This window comes from Sinohyriopsis cumingii, chromosome 12 (genome assembly GCF_028554795.1).
Source record: "Sinohyriopsis cumingii isolate HCF-2022 chromosome 12, ASM2855479v2, whole genome shotgun sequence".
In the NCBI taxonomy this organism is placed as follows: Eukaryota; Metazoa; Mollusca; class Bivalvia; order Unionida; family Unionidae; genus Sinohyriopsis; species Sinohyriopsis cumingii.
The window spans coordinates 573,663-590,548 of NC_142972.1; the positions used below are offsets into that span (position 1 = coordinate 573,663).

The 16,886-nt window shown below is 34.6% G+C and overlaps 1 protein-coding gene across 1 annotated transcript in view; it reads right to left on the reverse strand.

Annotated features, from left to right (window-relative positions):
* The window catches only part of LOC149785897 (polycomb protein EED-like), an 80,777-nt gene that overhangs the window by 53,114 nt on the left and 10,777 nt on the right, over positions 1-16,886 (reverse strand). Inside the window, exons 4-6 of the mRNA XM_089976108.1 lie at positions 13,500-13,565; positions 10,892-11,017; positions 2,510-2,591 (exon numbers count right to left, since the gene is read on the reverse strand). Coding sequence (XP_089832234.1) covers positions 2,510-2,591; positions 10,892-11,017; positions 13,500-13,565 — 274 coding nt within the window. The remainder of the gene's footprint in view (positions 1-2,509; positions 2,592-10,891; positions 11,018-13,499; positions 13,566-16,886) is intronic.

The following is a 16,886-nucleotide window of genomic DNA, read 5'->3' on the forward strand; positions in this document are numbered from 1 at the left end:
GTATCCAATATGTTTCATCAAGAAACACATGCAAGAACAAAAGTTTGTCTGAAAACCCATTTCTTTGAGCCACAGTGACCTTGACCATTGACCCCAAAATTAACAGTTCTCTTTCATGCCTTAAGTGCAAGCCATTCACAAAACTTGGTCAAGGTATATAAATGTTGTCTAGAACTAAAATTAGGCAAAAAGCATTCTTCTTCTTTCAGCTGGTGACCTTGACCATTAACCTTTAGACCTCAATTATTTAATGTGCAAATCTTCACAAACTTTGATGACAGTATAGAAAAGAGAACTTAATTGTGTGCACTGACCATTTTTCTTCTTTCAGTCAGAGTGACTAAGCCCTTTGACCCCAAAATCAATAGGCTTCTTCCTTATCCAACATGCAAGCCATCCATAAAGTCTGGCTACTTTATGATAGTAGAATTATTGTGCAGAAATGAAATAGGAAAAAATGTACACATGAATAACATTGTATAAATAACATCGTAACATAATATGCACTGACTGGGAGTCAGCTCCTTAAATATTATGTACAGTATTTACTCTTTTGTGTCATATAAATTATATATGCATTCATGGAAAATATATGACCCATCAAAATGCTTGAATGACAGTAATGCATAACTTAACTAGGGTGTGATTTACTAATAAGGGTAATACTATATGCCCCAACCACTGTCATTGCAGGTATATGAAACAAGAGACCCTTGAAGGGACTGATGCTCTACTGACTGAAAAGAATTTCCAGCAATTCACAATTTGACCATTTCTTCCATTTAACTGCTGAGTGATGAAACCATTTTTGCTAGTCCTCAGCAATAACAAGATTTTTAAATTGGCTGCTGTGGTGGACATAATGGATGTCAGATTAGCACCATTTTCATTTCAGAACAAGAAGGCATTATAAGAAGTCTTTTGGTGGAAATTGCATGCTGATATGACTTTCCATTTAGGAGGAGTAACAACAACAAGATTATTAAGATGGCTGCCTTGGTGGCCATAGTGGATTTAAAATTGTCACCACTTCCATTTAGTACGAACAACTCATCATAAGAAGTGAAAGCAAAATGTCAACATCTAGGAAAAATAGTGATGGCAAGATTTTCAAGATGGCTGCCTATTAGATCAAAAGCATTATCATTTAACCCCATACTGATATGACCATTGAATCTTGAGAAATAGTGATAACATTTCAAGATGGTCACTTTGGTGGCCATATTGAATGGTACTATTTTAATTTGTGATCAATTAGACACCATAGAAGTTGTTTAATAAAATTATATTTGTATAAGACCATACCTTCGAGAGAAACAGTGATAAGAATATTCTCAAGACTGCTGTTATGGTGACCATACTGGATAAGATCACATGAGCACTATTTTGATTTGCCCTGACGATTAGACTAAACAACCACTGCAAATGTGATAATAATGTCTAGATGTACCTAATGAAAACAAAACATTGAAATGAGTGAAAGATTTGTCAAAAGAAGATTGTGAGTTACCTTTAGAAACAGACAGGAGCATATTGGGATTGTGAGTTACCTTTAGAAACAGACAGGAGCATATTGGGATTGTGAGTTACCTTTAGAAACAGACAGGAGCATATTGGGATTGTGAGTTACCATTAGAAACAGACAGGATCATATTGGGATTGTGAGTTACCTTTAGAAACAGATAGGAGCATATTGGGATTGTGAGTTACCTTTAGAAACAGACAGGAGCATATTGGGATTGTGAGTTACCTTTAGAAACAGACACAAGCATATTGGGATTGTGAGTTACCTTTAGAAACAGACAGGAGCATATTGGGATTGTGAGTTACCTTTAGAAACAGATAGGAGCATATTGGGATTGTGAGTTACCTTTAGAAACAGACAGGAGCATATTGGGATTGTGAGTTACCTTAGAAACAGACAGGATCATATTGGGATTGTGAGTTACCTTTAGAAACAGACACAAGCATATTGGGATTGTGAGTTACCTTTAGAAACAAACAGGAGCATATTGGGATTGTGAGTTACCTTTAGAAACAGACACAAGCATATTGGGATTGTGAGTTACCTTTAGAAACAGACAGGAGCATATTGGGATTGTGAGTTACCTTTAGAAACAGACAGGAGCATATTGGGATTGTGAGTTACCATTAGAAACAGACAGGATCATATTGGGATTGTGAGTTACCTTTAGAAACAGATAGGAGCATATTTGGATTGTGAGTTACCTTTAGAAACAGACAGGAGCATATTGGGATTGTGAGTTACCTTTAGAAACAGACAGGATCATATTGGGATTGTGAGTTACCTTTAGAAACAGACAGGATCATATTGGGATTGTGAGTTACCTTTAGAAACAGACACAAGCATATTGGGATTGTGAGTTACCTTTAGAAACAGACAGGAGCATATTGGGATTGTGAGTTACCTTTAGAAACATACAGGATCATATTGGGATTGTGAGTTACCTTTAGAAACAGACAGGATCATACTGGGATTGTGAGTTACCTTTAGAAACAGACAGGATCATATTGGGATCCTTGGGATGATACTTCAATTCATTTACTGCATTCCCATGACCAATGAATTCCTGAAATGATATGATTATAAATGTATCAATTCACTTACTGCATTCCCATGACCAATGAATTCCTGAAATTGTATCATTATAAATGTATCAATTCATTTACTGCATTCCCATGACCAATGAATTCCTGAAATTGTATCATTATAAATGTATCAATTCATTTACTACATTCCCATGACCAAAGAATTCCTGAAATGATATGATTATAAATGTACCAATGCATTTACTGTAGGATTTGACTTGCATTCTCTGTGTAGGATTTTACTTACATTCTCTGTGCAGGATTTTACTTACATTCTCTGTGCAGGATTTTACTTGCATTCTCTGTGCAGGATTTCACTTACATTCATTTTGTTAAGCATTACATGACTTAACATTTCGGACTATTATCAACAGAAATTGCAGCATTCACACCTTGAGCTTGGTGATGTATGTTCTCAGGGTTGATAGGGTTCTTCCTAACTTGCAAATGAATAAGCTTAATACTTCTGGTGGACAACTCAAATTAGTTTGCAGATGGCAACAGATGGAGGGACAGACAACATAACATAGTATGCTCTGCATTATGCATACATGCCTACCTCCCACCCCCATGAGATATAAATGTAATTATTGCTAATAAAAGTGATAAAAAGCTTAATGTGGGCATAAAAAGTGTGATCTATATATTATTTACCTTAAATACAGTACAATGTATGAAAACTTTACATTTATTTTTGCAACTAACATGGATCTGCTAGTCAAAATATTTGAAAAAAGTGTGCAAAATTATATGGATTAGAACAAGAATACAAACACAAAATAAACTGACAATTTATTTATATTCAGCACTCTAACTAGTCGACATGTCTAACATTGTAACCTTTCCTGAATGATCGTGAAATCATGAATTCTGCAATGAACATGATGATCATGTGCTCATTCCATCATATTACTCTCATATTCTTCTTTTAAAGTCTGTAAAATGTTCTTGTTTTGTCCTTTTTTTGGATCAAACACGTCTTGAAGTTTGAAAAGATCCATCTACTCTATCATTTTAAGTCATAACATCCACAAGACACACTGTTAACATGCTTAACATTTGCCGCCATTTTCTTTGAAAGTATTGACTGGTCTGCTGCTTAACTAGCATATCAATTAGATGAATTTTTGAGGAAAAATTTCACATTGAAGAAATCTGTTTTCTTGGAAATGTGTCATATACAGTTGCTATAAATAGAAAATAATGAAAGCATATGTACATCTAGAACATCTAATAATCTTACACTATTCTTATGCTGCAGTCATCTTTTTAAGAATATTCTCAAATTTATATCAGTGGAATTCAAAATATCATAATAAAAATGATAAACACAACATTTTATTTTAATGCTATTTTTTAAAGTACTAAAAAAGCATAATCCATATACATGCATGCAATAAGACTAATTAGGTGGAAAAATGCATAATGATTATGCCAAAAGTGTAATGGTTGGCATACATGCATATGTTGGGCATAATTAAATGTAACAGTGCTCAGTAAGCATCCTGTGTCTTCCTTGCATTTTGCAAACAAGATACATATCATCATCATCCTAATTATCATCATCACCAGCAACATCATTATTATCATCAGTGGGGCCGCGGGTGGGATAGTGGTTTAAAGTGCTCGCCTTTACCGATCACTGCCATCTCACCTCTGTCCCCATTGGTTCAAGTCTCGGGTTCAGTCAATGTGGGTATGTAGGAATGCTGCCAGTAACTCCCCAAGGGCCTATGGTTCCTATCATGGATTTCCAGGGTTCTTCCTCCACCAGTTATACTGGCTGCCATGTATACTATCTTGCACTGAGAAATGGTGTTAAACCCCAAAACAACAACAATTGTCATCTTTATGATATAATATAATATTTATCTAAAGAGGCTTTTTATTTTAACAGGTAACATAAGCAATTATCAGCTGTTTTTGTCACAAACAACAAATCTAACAAGGTGTCTTACTCATGAATACCTGAAACATTAGTCCAATAGAAGGCCCAAACTTGCAACCTACCAGCTATAAACTGAATGCTCTACTGGCTGATCTAGCCCACTTCTCCATGCAAGGTTTGTAGACATAAACCTTATATGGCCCTACCACTGATCCAGCCCACTTCTCCATGCAAGGTTTGTAGACAAAAACCCTACAGAGCCCTACCACTGATCTAGCCCACTTCTCCATGCAAGGTTTGTAGACAAAAACCCTACACAGCCCTACCACTGATCTAGCCCACTTCTCCATGCAAGGTTTGTAGACAAAAACCCTACACAGCCCTACCACTGATCTAGCCCACTTCTCCATGCAAGGTTTGTAGACAAAAACCCTACACAGCCCTACCACTGATCTAGCCCACTTCTCCATGCAAGGTTTGTAGACACAAACCCTACATGGCCCTACCACTGATCTAGCCCACTTCTCCATGCAAGGTTTCTAGACATAAACCCTATATGGCCCTACCACTGATCTAGCCCATTTCTCCATGCAAGGTTTGTAGATACAAACCCTACATGGCTTTACCACTGATGATGACAGAGTAATCCTTATTTCTCTCTTGTTTTCCATTTAAGTCAACAAAAGGTCATTCTATGGGTCAAAATTTTAATTACCTATAAGTTGAACACGAGCACAGAAAAAAGTAGGTTTTGTGTGAATCAATCAATCAGAAAAGAAACTACAGTAATAATGGTGCCACAGAGAACTGGGATATTTACATAATAACCAAGAAACTACAGTAATAATGGTTCCACAGAGAACTAGGATATTTACATAATAACCAAGAAACTACAGTAATAACTGTTCCACAGAGAACTGGGATATTTACATAATAACCAAGAAACTTCAGTAATAATGGTTCCACTGAGAACTGGGATATTTACATAATAACCAAGAAACTTCAGTAATAATGGTTCCACTGAGAACTGGGATATTTACATAATAACCAAGAAACTACAGTAATAATGGTTCCACAGAGAACTAGGATATTTACATAATAACCAAGAAACTTCAGTAATAATGGTTCCACTGAGAACTGGGATATTTACATAATAACCAAGAAACTTCAGTAATAATGGTTCCACTGAGAACTGGGATATTTACATAATAACCAAGAAACTTCAGTAATAATGGTTCCACAGATAACTGGGATATTTACATAATAACCAAGAAACTTCAGTAATAATGGTTCCACTGAGAACTGGGATATTTACATAATAACCAAGAAACTACAGTAATAACTGTTCCACAGATAACTGGGATATTTACATAATAACCAAGAAACTACAGTAATAACTGTTCCACAGATAACTGGGATATTTACATAATAACCAAGAAACTACAGTAATAACTGTTCCACAGATAACTGGGATATTTACATAATAACCAAGAAACTACAGTAATAACTGTTCCACAGATAACTGGGATATTTACATAATAACCAAGAAACTTCAGTAATAACTGTTCCACTGAGAACTGGGATATTTACATAATAACCAAGAAACTTCAGTAATAGTGGTTCCACTGAGAACTGGGATATTTACATAATAACCAAGAAACTACAGTAATAATGGTTCCACTGAGAACTGGGATATTTACATAATAACCAAGAAACTTCAGTAATAGTGGTTCCACTGAGAACTGGGATATTTACATAATAACCAAGAAACTACAGTAATAACTGTTCTACAGATAACTGGGATATTTACATAATAACCAAGAAACTTCAGTAATAACTGTTCCACAGACAACTGGGATATTTACATAATAACCAAGAAACTTCAGTAATAACTGTTCCACAGATAACTGGGATATTTACATAATAACCAAGAAACTACAGTAATAACTGTTCCACAGATAACTGGGATATTTACATAATAACCAAGAAACTTCAGTAATAACTGTTCCACAGACAACTGGGATATTTACATAATAACCAAGAAACTACAGTAATAACTGTTCCACAGACAACTGGGATATTTACATAATAACCAAGAAACTACAGTAATAACTGTTCCACAGACAACTGGGATATTTACATAATAACCAAGAAACTACAGTAATAACTGTTCCACAGATAACTGGGATATTTACATAATAACCAAGAAACTTCAGTAATAACTGTTCCACAGACAACTGGGATATTTACATAATAACCAAGAAACTTCAGTAATAACTGTTCCACAGATAACTGGGATATTTACATAATAACCAAGAAACTTCAGTAATAACTGTTCCACAGACAACTGGGATATTTACATAATAACCAAGAAACTTCAGTAATAACTGTTCCACAGACAACTGGGATATTTACATAATAACCAAGAAACTACAGTAATAACTGTTCCACAGATAACTGGGATATTTACATAATAACCAAGAAACTACAGTAATAACTTGTTCCACAGATAACTGGGATATTTACATAATAACCAAGAAACTTCAGTAATAATGGTTCCACAGATAACTGGGATATTTACATAATAACCAAGAAACTTCAGTAATAACTGTTCCACAGACAACTGGGATATTTACATAATAACCAAGAAACTACAGTAATAACTGTTCCACAGATAACTGGGATATTTACATAATAACCAAGAAACTTCAGTAATAATGGTTCCACAGATAACTGGGATATTTACATAATAACCAAGAAACTACAGTAATAACTGTTCCACAGATAACTGGGATATTTACATAATAACCAAGAAACTACAGTAATAACTGTTCCACAGATAACTGGGATATTTACATAATAACCAAGAAACTTCAGTAATAATGGTTCCACTGAGAACTGGGATATTTACATAATAACCAAGAAACTTCAGTAATAACTGTTCCACAGACAACTGGGATATTTACATAATAACCAAGAAACTACAGTAATAACTGTTCCACAGATAACTGGGATATTTACATAATAACCAAGAAACTTCAGTAATAATGGTTCCACAGATAACTGGGATATTTACATAATAACCAAGAAACTACAGTAATAACTGTTCCACAGATAACTGGGATATTTACATAATAACCAAGAAACTACAGTAATAACTGTTCCACAGATAACTGGGATATTTACATAATAACCAAGAAACTTCAGTAATAATGGTTCCACTGAGAACTGGGATATTTACATAATAACCAAGAAACTTCAGTAATAACTGTTCCACAGACAACTGGGATATTTACATAATAACCAAGAAACTACAGTAATAACTGTTCCACAGATAACTGGGATATTTACATAATAACCAAGAAACTTCAGTAATAACTGTTCCACAGATAACTGGGATATTTACATAATAACCAAGAAAAGATTATATACATGTCCATGTCAATGCAGATGTCAATGATGTTGGACATATGTGTAGTTAACAACATTTTCACAATAGTCTAAATTCAAAATGAGCACAAGAGATTTCTTTAATGTTTAATGACATTAAAGAAACAAATTCACAGGTATAACTCTCAGAAATTGTTATTAATCTGTAATTAATTATTCAAAATACTGGTATTGAATGATTTCTAAATTATCTAATCAAAATAGTGCAAAACAAAGTCTTAACTGCAATGAACCAGCAACCCCAGAGTCTAACTTACCAATAATGAATGAATGAGGTGTAAATATCACACCTTTGTTATTTGAATGAATGCCATTGAGGTGTAAATATCACACCTTTGTTATTTGAATGAATGCCATTGTTTATGTGACAATGGCGCATCAGGTGATAAATATGTTACAAGGGGTATTTAAAACGTTCTGAACATTAGTACGATGTACATTATAGTTCTTGATGAGTGAATGGCATGCCAGTGTCTGTAACACCTATTCATATCAACACACTTTCTCTATCTGAATATTGCATGCACTGGTACACAATTTCTCAACCTGATTATTGCATGCACCTGTACACAATTTCTCAACCTGATTATTGCATGCACCTGTACACAATTTCTCAATCAGATTATTGCATGCACCTGTACACACTTTCTCGATCTGAATATTGCATGCACCTGTACACAGTTTCTAAACCTGATTATTGCATGCATCTGTACACAATTTCTCAATCTGATTACTGCATGCACCTGTACACATGATTATTGCATGCACCTGTACACTATTTTTCAATCTGATTATTGCATGCACCTGTACACAATTTATCAATCTGATTATTGCTTGCACCTGTACACACTTTCTCAACCTCAATATTGCATGCACCTGTACACAATTTTTCAATCTGATTATTGCATGCACCTGTACACAATTTATCAATCTGATTATTGCTTGCACCTGTACACTATTTTTCAATCTGATTATTGCTTGCACCTGTACACATTTTTTCAATTTGATTATCACATGCACCTGTATAAATTTTCTCAATCTGACCATCCAATTATTAAATGCCATTTTATATTTGCTTTTGGTCGTTGTTCATATACTGGAAAACTGCACTTCCAACCACATGGCTGCATTTCAAATCAACCCTTCAATGAATCTTTAATAACTGGTGCCAGCCACAAATCACTTGGAGTTAAATCACAGCAGATGTGGCAAAGTTTATACATAGTGCTCCTTCAGGAAATATGCCATGACTGCGGATTTATGTACATTGTCATGGAGTAGATGGGTGCCTTGTGTACCAGTGCACAGACAGGTGGTTTGATGGTGTTCCATAACTTTTAGCAAACATTTCGAGACATTATCACAGCCATTCACAAGTACCTGGATTTACTGACCCTTTGCATCCAAAAATAATGTGAACAAAACTCTCTTTACAGTCAGTCAGATTAAGTTGAGCAATTTGTGGTTTCTGCTCATTTTCTTTGAAATTTTTAAATTATTTACTCTTGAATTGGGTTCATTTGTTTTAGATTCATTCAAACATCTCTGGTCACACTTTTTATATTTTCATACTTTGTGTGTAATTGTTTGGGAATTTCATTCCATCTTTGCTTTAATCAGCCATCAACAAAAGAGGGACCCATCTTGCACCAACTTTTTTATACCTTTAAATGACTCTTCAATGTATTAAAAACAGTTGATCAATTCATGCCTATTATATTCATGTTATCATAAAATTTCATGTATTGAGCATCTTTATCAATTGCCCCCTTCATTTGTGTATAGAACCTCTTCATCAACTGCCCCATTCATTCATGTATTGAATATCTACATCAATTGCCCCATTCATCTGTGTATAGAACATCCTCATCAATTGCCCCATTCATCTGTGTATAGAACCTCTTCATCAACTGCCCCATTCATTCATGCATTGAACATCTACATCAATTGCCCCATTCATCGGTGTATAGAACATCTACATCAACTGCCCCATTCATTTGTGTATAGAACCTCTTCATCAATTGCCCCATTCATTTGTGTATAGAGCATCTTCATCAATTGCCCCATTCATTCATGAATTGAGCATCTACATCAATTGCCCCATTCATTTGTGCATAGAACATCTACATCAACTGCCCCATTCATTTGTGTACTGAACATCTACGTCAATTGCCCCATTCATTTGTCTATTGAACATCTACATCAATTGCCCTATTCATTTGTGTATAGAACCTCTTCATCAATTGCCCCATTCATTTGTGTATAGAACCTCTACATCAACTGCCCCATTCATTTGTGTATTGAGCATCTACATCAATTGCCCCATTCATCTGTGTATAGAACATCTACATCAATTGCCCCATTCATTTGTGTATAGAACATCTTCATCAGTTGCCCCATTCATTTGTATATAGAACCTTTTCATCAACTGCCCCATTCTTCTGTGTATAGAGCACTATGTCAATTGCCCTATTCATTTGTGTATAGAACATCTTCATCAACTGCCCCATTCATTTGTGTATAGAGCATCTTCATCAACTGCCCCATTCATTCATGTATAGAACATCTACATCAATTGCCCCATTCATTTGTGTACAGAGCATCCACATCTATTACCCCTTTCATCTGTATACATCCATGATAGATATAATATGCACCATGCCAACATCCATGATAGATATAATTTGCACCATGCCAACATCCATGATAGATATAATTTGCACCATGCCAACATCCATGATAGATATAATTTGCACCATGTCAACATCCATGACGGAGGTATATAAGCCAGTGTAAGAATTACAACATGTAGGCATACCCAAATGCTGACATGAAGGCATTAAAAACAGGCAAAGAATTACATGGCTTGCAAAAATAGACATGATATTATTTGGGAAAATATTTTGAATATTCAAGAAATACACAAATTATTGGGTCCCTTACCTTTAAACACTGTTGTGTGGTTGTAGAAATAATACGAATGATTCCTCGTAGACCTGCAACAGCCAGTAATGGTTCACCTGTATCCTCATTAAATGTCCAAGCACAGCAGTAAAAACTCTCATCAGGCTTGCAAGGGTCAAGAAATGATTGATCAGCTGATTGACATTTTATGGCACAAATCACAAGAAAGATTATTCAATGCCATGGCAACAGAAGTAAACTGCCTTGCCCTGACACATGTATGGCAATGGAAGTAAACTGCCTTGCCTGATTGGCATTTTATGGCACAAATCACATGAAAGAGTATTCAATGCCTTGGCAACAGAAGTAAACTGCCTTGCCCTGAGACACATATAGTAATGGAAAAAAACTGCCTTGCCCAAATATACATCTGGCAATGGAAGTAAACTGCCTTGCCCAAATACATGTGGCAATGGAAATCAACTACCTTGCCCTGAGACATGTGGCAATGGAAGTCATCTGCATTGCCCAGAGATATGTGAAGCCATGGAAGTCAACTGCCTTGCCCAGAGATATGTGGCAATGGAAGTCAAGTGGCCATGGAAGTCAACTGCCTTGCTCAGACACATGTATGGCCTTGGAAGTCAACTGCCTTGCCCAGAGACATGTGTAGCAATAGAAATTAACTGCCTGGCCAAGCGACATGTGTGGCAATGTTAGTCAACTGCCTTGTCCAGAGACATGTGTGGCAATGGAAGTCAACTGCCTTGCCCAGAGACATGTATAACAGCAAACCCCAGCTGTATCATGACAATGTTAGCACCACTGTTCTTGCCATGGCAAAAGAAATGCAAATGGTTAGCAATTTTTGAAAGCAGGTTAGGCAAAATTCAGTTTGGAGAATTCCCCTTGCCATGGAATGGGCATGCCAGGGTTTTGTAATTGATAACAAGGTATTTATTTACAAATCCTTTCCTCTGGGTTGCATTTGGAATAGTCGGTAATGAAAATAACAGTAACGAGGATTGATATCAAGACAGTGGGAGTCTGTCATGACAGCCATACCAGACTGGTATGAATAAGATCCATTACTTACTAGTCCTGAATCTAACCTAACAAATGAGCTATGATATGAAGAAAAGAAACATTACTGCAATATACCACTCATTAACATACAAAGATTCATCAGGATGAAACAAAGTTCAATTACTGAGGTTGTAATAAAACACAAACATATGACTGAAAATACAAACTTCAATGAAACATGAAAATTAGGTCACAATTTTACTGACTGTAGTGAAAATGGGTCCAGTTATATCATGAGTTTAACAAATACCTGAAAATACCAGTCATCTGAGCATGAAAATTGGGTCAAACTGACCTAGTTTTTGTATGGCATGAGATGCATCCACATGAATTTTCATGAGTGCAAGGAAAATTGCATCCAAAATATTAAGGGTTTAAAGAACAGATAGCTGAAAATACAAAAGTAACTCAAGTGTAAAACTGGGTTACAATAACCTAGTTTTTTTATGGTTGAGTTTACCTGTACTGGTGAATTAGGGCTCAAGATACTGAGGGTGAAATTAAAAGATAGTTGAAAATACGAAAGTCACTCCAACATGACAACTGGTTCGCACTGACCTAGTTTTGGTATGGTTCGGTTATGTTCTCTACTTGACCTCAGGTCACAGCTAGCATTTTCAACAGCAAAAAAACCCACTACCTAATGGAAAATATCCTTCTAGAAAGATTCTGAAGTTTACAAAATAAAAATCATAACCTGGATTATGTAAAATTCAATTTGGAAATTCCAAAACCTAGACCTAGATCCAAATAAATATATTTACTTCTATTAATAATAATACTGATTTTAAATCCCATACACAAAAAGAATAATTTAGCTATGTATTAGTTGTTTACACAGAATAAAAATTTAAAAAATAAATTTGGGTCAAGCTGAAATGTACTCAGTTTTGAACAAGGTGAAGTCCAACATACAATGTTACATTACAATAACATGTAATGAAATAATATAAAAAACTTTTTAAAATAAAACTAACAAAAAAACAAAGCAAATTAAATATACATAACAGTTATTAATATTCATATCCTTTTGGACTAAACATCATCATGGGACATATCAAATGGCAAACAGGCTGCATCCATGGCAAACAGGTTGCATCCATGGCAAACAGGCTGCATCCATTAATCATCTATTATGACACAGCATGACTAGAGACATGGTTTTAACTTTATAGCATAACATAACTTGCTATAGCTTCACTTGCTTTCATTTCATTTCATTTTCATGAAATTTAAGAACATAAACTAAAATTTATTTTCAATTACATGGCAAATTTTCAAAAGGAAACATCATGTGTGAAATACAGTGCAAGTTCTCTTTATTCACACCACAACCCTCATGGGACAAAACCATTTTTGCAAGAAAATTAGAGCTGGAAGGATGTCATCTAATTGGCCCTGATTGTTATGGGAAACTAAATTTGCACAACGAATAATACATTCTATAAAGTATGTTGCAGACTTAACAATAACTGAAGCTTGGCCATTCGAGGATAACAATACGCCAAAACTTGGCTATGAAAAGACAATAATTATCCAAAGCTTGGCTATTTAAGGATACACAAGGATCATTATAGCACTGGAGAAGCTTGATTTTTCCTCCCTCAAGACACTCATATATTGTGGCCTACAAAAGAAATACAGTAAGTATCAGTCTTGTCAGACCTGATATGAAAATGAAATACAATAAATACAACCAAGACATTTAAATTATTTATTGTTATGTGGGAAGATTCATATAACTGACTGCCAGAAATGATCAAGATTCATACTGTCCAAGTCCAACGTTGTTTTAATGTCAGTAAGACTCATACTGTCCAAGTCCAATGTTGTTTTAATGTCAGTAAGACTCATACTGTCCAAGTTCAATGTTGTTTTAATGTCAGTAAGACTCGTACTGTCCAAGTCCAATGTTGTTTTAATGTCAGTAAGACTCATACTGTCCAAGTCCAATGTTGTTTTAATGTCAGTAAGACTCATACTGTCCAAGTCCAATGTTGTTTTAATGTCAGTAAGACTCATACTGTCCAAGTCCAATGTTGTTTTAATGTCAGTAAGACTCATACTGTCCAAGTCCAATGTTGTTTTAATGTCAGTAAGACTCGTACTGTCCAAGTCCAATGTTGTTTTAATGTCAGTAAGATTCTCCAAATGAAGCACAAACTCTGTACATCATATCATCACAACCATTGTAACTCTAATTTGCAGACAATTTGTTGTTATCATTATCATTACTATCACCACTCTTTAATAACGAGAATAAAATCCAGAAAATGATGATTACTATGTAGATGAAGACAAAGACCTTCTTCATCCCAGGTATTATGGACTATAATGACAGGTAGTGACATGTATTTTAGCCTGATTTAAATTTATGTTTTCAAAGGATTAAATCTAGGACAGAGGAGTTGATGTCAGTGAGGTGGTCTTTCATAGTAGTGTCAAATGCATATTTTATCTAAATATCATGGTCAGTGGTTGTAGTCAGCAGATGGTCACTCAAAACAGTGAGTTTATATAATAAATTTTACTATTATTATGATAAAATAGTCACTGTGTAAGTAGTTTTTGTCCATTTGCATGAGAAATTTCTGCGATTTATGACTTAAGAAACATTATTTTGACTAGATCTACCAGAAACAAGAAATGTTGGCTATAAAGCTGGCAGATCATATCTCAGCAAGTTGAACTTAACAAGCATTTGATGTCGCTTCTGCAAACATAGATTTTAGCAATGGCATATTTATTGTCATAGTTTGCTTTCTTGAGAACACGGATTTTAGCAATGGCATATTTATTGTCATAGTTTGCTTTTAAGAGAACATGGATTTTAGCAATGGCATATTTATTGTCACAGTTTGCTTTCTTGAGAACACGGATTTTAGCAATGGCATATTGTCATATTTTGCTTTTTTGAGAACACGGATTTTAGCAATGGCATATTTATTGTCATAGTTTGCTTTCTTGAGAACACGGATTTTAGTAATGGCATATTTATTATTATAGTTGGCTTTTATGAGAACACAAAGTTTAGCAATGGTATATTTATTATGATAGTTTGCTTTTATAAGAACATGAATTTTAGCAATGGCATATTTATTGTGATAGTTTGCTTTTATGAGAACACGGATTTTAGCAATAGCATATTTATTGTCATAGTTTACTTTTATGAGAACACGGATTTTAGCAATGGCATATCTATTGTCATAGTTTGTTTTCTTGAGAACACAGATTTTAGCAATGGCTTATTTATTGTCATAGTTTGCTTTCTTGAGAACACGGATTTTAGCAATGGCATATTTATTGTCATAGTTTGCTTTCTTGAGAACACGGATTTTAGTAATGGCATATTTATTATTATAGTTGGCTTTTATGAGAACACAAAGTTTAGCAATGGTATATTTATTATGATAGTTTGCTTTTATAAGAACACGAATTTTAGCAATGGCATATTTATTGTGATAGTTTGCTTTTATGAGAACACGGATTTTAGCAATGGCATATTTATTGTCATAGTTTGCTTTCTTGAGAACATGGATTTTAGCAAAGGCATATTTATTGTCGAAGTTTGTTTTTATAAGAGCTCAGACTTTAGCAATGGTATATTGTCATAGTTTGCTTTTATGAGAACACGTAGTTTAGCAATGGCATATTTATTGTCATAGTTTGCTTTCTTGAGAACACAGAGTTTAGCAATGGCATATTTATTGTCATAGTTTGCTTTCTTGAGAACACAGAGTTTAGCAATGGAATATTTATTGTCATAGTTTACTTTTATGAGAACACGGATTTTAGCAATGGCTTATTTATTGTCATAGTCTGCTTTTATGAGAACACGGATTTTAGCAATGGCTTATTTATTGTCATAGTCTGCTTTTATGAGAACATGGATTTTAGCAAAGGCATATTTACTGTCGAAGTTTGCTTTTATAAGAGCTCAGACTTTAGCAATGGTATATTGTCATAGTTTGCTTTTATGAGAACATGGAGTTTAGCAATGGCATATTTATTGTAATAGTTTGCTTTTATGAGAACACGTTTAACATTGGCATATTTTTTGTCATAGTTTGCTTTTAAGAGAACACAGATTTAGCAACGGCATATTTATTGTCATAGTTTGCTTTTATGAGAACATGGATTTTAGCAAAGGCATATTTATTGTCATAGTTTGCTTTTATGAGAACACTGATTTTAGCAATGGCATATGTATTGTCAAAGTTTGCTTTTATGAAAACAGATTTTAGCAATGCCATATTTATTGTCATAGTTTGCTTTTAAGAGAACAGATTTAGCAATGGCATAATTATCATCATAGTTTTCTTTCTTGAGAACATGGATTTTAGCAATGGCATATTTACTGTCATAGTATCAGATAAGGTTTCCGCATGTCAATAACATTCTTGCAATCATAACAGGTTTAAAAATCACCTTTACAGGAAGAGCAAAACAGACCTTACAAATAAAAGCATAATGATTGAATTTTATTTAACTTTTCTAAATACAATTTTGTAATGTGATGTGATGTGATTTTGATTTTTAATGTAGCTTTAACAATTTTTCAGTCATATCACTATGATGTCTGCAATGTGGCAGTTTATAGTGATGTCTAGCACTGGGTCATCATGCCGAAGACATGTAGCATGACGTCCCACCCAGTCACATTATCCTGACACCAGGCCGACCAGTCCTTACACTAACCTCTTAATGCTGAACGCCAAGCGAGGAAACTGTAAGTACCATTTTTATAAGTCATTGGTATGACTCGGCCGGGGATCGAACCCAAGACCTTCCACATCTGATGCGGAAACTCTAACCACTAGGCCAACAGAGCGGTAAATACAATTTTAAAACTAATTATGTAAAACAGAGAAATGGAGATAATTTTTCATTTCAAAAGAAATTACAGAAATGGAGACAACACTGCATTTCAACAGAAATAACAGAAAAA